This window comes from Aspergillus thermomutatus (assembly GCF_002237265.1).
Source record: "Aspergillus thermomutatus strain HMR AF 39 chromosome Unknown NODE_208, whole genome shotgun sequence".
Taxonomy (NCBI): Eukaryota; Fungi; Ascomycota; class Eurotiomycetes; order Eurotiales; family Aspergillaceae; genus Aspergillus; species Aspergillus thermomutatus.
Genome location: NW_020798257.1, coordinates 50,219 through 52,967, shown reverse-complemented (window position 1 = coordinate 52,967; position 2,749 = coordinate 50,219). Strand labels below are relative to the sequence as shown.

General features: G+C 49.3%; 1 protein-coding gene across 1 annotated transcript; it reads right to left on the bottom strand.

The window, feature by feature from the left end:
• Positions 1-283: 283 nt before the first annotated feature.
• CDV56_105812 (ankyrin repeat domain-containing protein) lies at positions 284-2,161 on the bottom strand (the record flags this gene model as incomplete). The annotated part of the gene is made up of 1 exon (XM_026759431.1): positions 284-2,161. One exon carries the CDS (start codon positions 2,159-2,161, stop codon positions 284-286), a length of 1,878 nt encoding a protein of 625 aa, XP_026611756.1.
• Positions 2,162-2,749: the final 588 nt, after the last annotated feature.

Genomic DNA, 2,749 nt, shown 5'->3' with positions numbered 1-2,749 from the left:
GATAACAGCTAAAATGGATGTATGTACAAAGGAGTTGCATGATGAACATCCAGAATAACACCAATTCGAAGCCGAGCTCCCAGTTACAGGTCAATCAATGATGTTCCAGGAACAAAAACGGCGCACATCCTCCGAGATCGCACCATCACCTGCGAGCCCTAAACACCTCGATAACATCTCTCCGCGTTAGAAATGTAGGCCAGTAGGATCCATCGAAGCAAGTGAAGGCCACTGGCGACACAGAGCATTAAGACAAGTGTCTGAGCAATCACTGCTGGCCAGCTCAGTTCGTCCTTCGCATACACCTTTTCTTTTGAATCAGCATTCGAACAATGGCCCTGTGCCTGTTCTGCTGAGCCCACTCGAGCAGTGTTTCCGCGCCATCTTCGTGAACTATGGCATCCGCGACGAGACGGTCATCCTTGGCGATGAGAAGCTTGATCAATTTTTGATCTCCATCGGAGAGATAAGCAATAATAAACTCGATGAGCCGATCAGAGTCCAGCGATGCCGTGGTAACGTCTTTATGCTGAAGCAATTTCGCCATGCAACGTTCATAGAACTGTCTGCCCCCAGTCGGAGGAAAGTCTGAGAAATACGCGCTGAGCTCATTCATCGCAATCGCTAGCGCAGTGTCGCCGTTCCCAGCCCTGGAGTTCAGATCGATCCCATCCAGGGCTAAGAGTAGATTAAGAAGGGCCATGTCACCATCCCTGACTGCCCGGTCCAGTACTGTCCGATCCTTCGAATTCCTAGCGTTAGGATCAATCCCTGCTTTTTCGAGGAGAGTCTCCGCGAGGGAAACATTCCTCGATTTAGCGACGGCAGACAACAGCCGTTGTCTTGTGTTGCTGGTCATGGGCTTGATTTGGTCCAGTTGGTCCATAAGCAATTCCGATAGGAAACAGTCGCCATTCTCAAGAGCTTTGAGCAGTGACTTTAGCAGCAGCGGTTTCTCCTCGATGGTCGGAATTGTAGCCTCATGGGCGATTAGCAACTTCACAGTCTCGTCCGTCCCGGTCTTTTTCCACCCATGTGTCATAGCCCACCACAGCGGCGTTAGCCCTTCGAGATCCTTGGAATTTATGTCGACCTTGCCCGTCGACAGAAGTACTCGGATGACGTCGATCTGCTTGTGTTCTGCGGCAATTGAGAGGCTTGTTCGGCCCGTAAATTCCCGAGCATCAGGCTCAAGACCATCCGCTAACAACATCTTCATGATCCCTGCTTGGCCGTGTTCTGCAACTTCGAATAAGATCCCAGGGCGATCAAGTTTGTACGGCAGCGGGCCCACCCCTTTTGACCATAGTAATTTGAAGATTCCTTCGTATCCGCACGTAGCACTGGACAGATACAGCGAGATGAGATCATGGTCCGTAGCATAGTTCACGGAGGTCGCAGGGTGGTCAAGAAGTGCTTCGATTGTCCGCAGATGCTTCAGTCTGACCTTCTTCTCGGACCGTCCGCGTATCTCACGGCCAAGAGCCTCCACTGCAGCCAAGAGAGCCGTTTTGTGATGAACATTATCCCTCGCACCAACATCGACCCAAGGGTCCGAGAGGAGTGTTCGGACCACATACACATGGGCTTTTCCCGCTGCCAGATGCAGTGGCGTGCAGCCCCCGTTATCTGTGCTATTCACATCCACACGGGGAGACTTCAGCAGAATCTTCACAAGGTCGTTGAAGCACTTAGAGGCAGCATATGCAAGGGGCGTTTGTCCTTCAACGTCTTTCCAGTTCGGATCCACGTCCTTTCTCGTCAGGAGATACCGCAGAACCTTGGGTGAGCGATTGACCACAGCGAGACACAAGAGTGAAACGCCTTCCAACTCTTCCACAGCCTTGATATCAAGACCGTCCTGCACAAGAGCCTTCATCACAGTCACCGAGTCGTGCTCAGCGGCCAGGGAAAGCAGTGTTGGCCATAGTGCCAATTCTCCGGCCTCGAGGGATTTCCATAGTGTTTTGGGTCGATCATGCTGGATGGCCCAGAACAAAGCTCGGTCTTGGTCTCGATTAGTGTCGCGTCGGTAGAGTTCGAAGTTGAAGACCGTGTAGAGAGGAGAACAGGTACGGACGAGAGCATTCAGGTCACGGTCACTCTCAAGGTAAGAAGCTATCTCGTACAGCAATTCCAGGGGGAGGTTGAGGAGTGACATGGCTGCTCGTCCCACTCTGCTGATCAAGATGCTGCAGATTGATACTATGAGTAAATTCTTGCTTTTCTGATATCTCAAGGCAGGTTATGTCTTATGATGAGATGCTAAGGATAATTTAGGAAAGTGAGTGTAAAATTCTGGACAGAGATCTTTTGTGTTGATACTAATTTTTACGCGAGAGGATGCGAGAGGACGCGAGATAGTGAGGCGATATTTAAGTGAGATAGTAGTCTATACTTATTCACTATCCTCACTGATTTCCTTAAGGAGAGTGCTACAAGCATTAGCAAAGTAGAAGAGGGTGAATGAATGAATACTAGATAGTCACGTCACTACATCCAGGATAAATCCCGCAAACCATACTTATAATCTTATTGAAGTCTTTCAGGATATAATACTACTGAAATAAGAATGAAGTTATATTATGTAGGCACAGTACAAAGCTCTACTCAACAACCTGTCAGTAGGACTATCACCCAACCCCCTAGAAGTAGGCTTTGTTAGAAACACTGAACTAAAGCAGTTAATGAGATGCCTCCTATCAAACATCCCCCAAGCTGTCATAGTCCATCTCAGTCCAGCCATGCT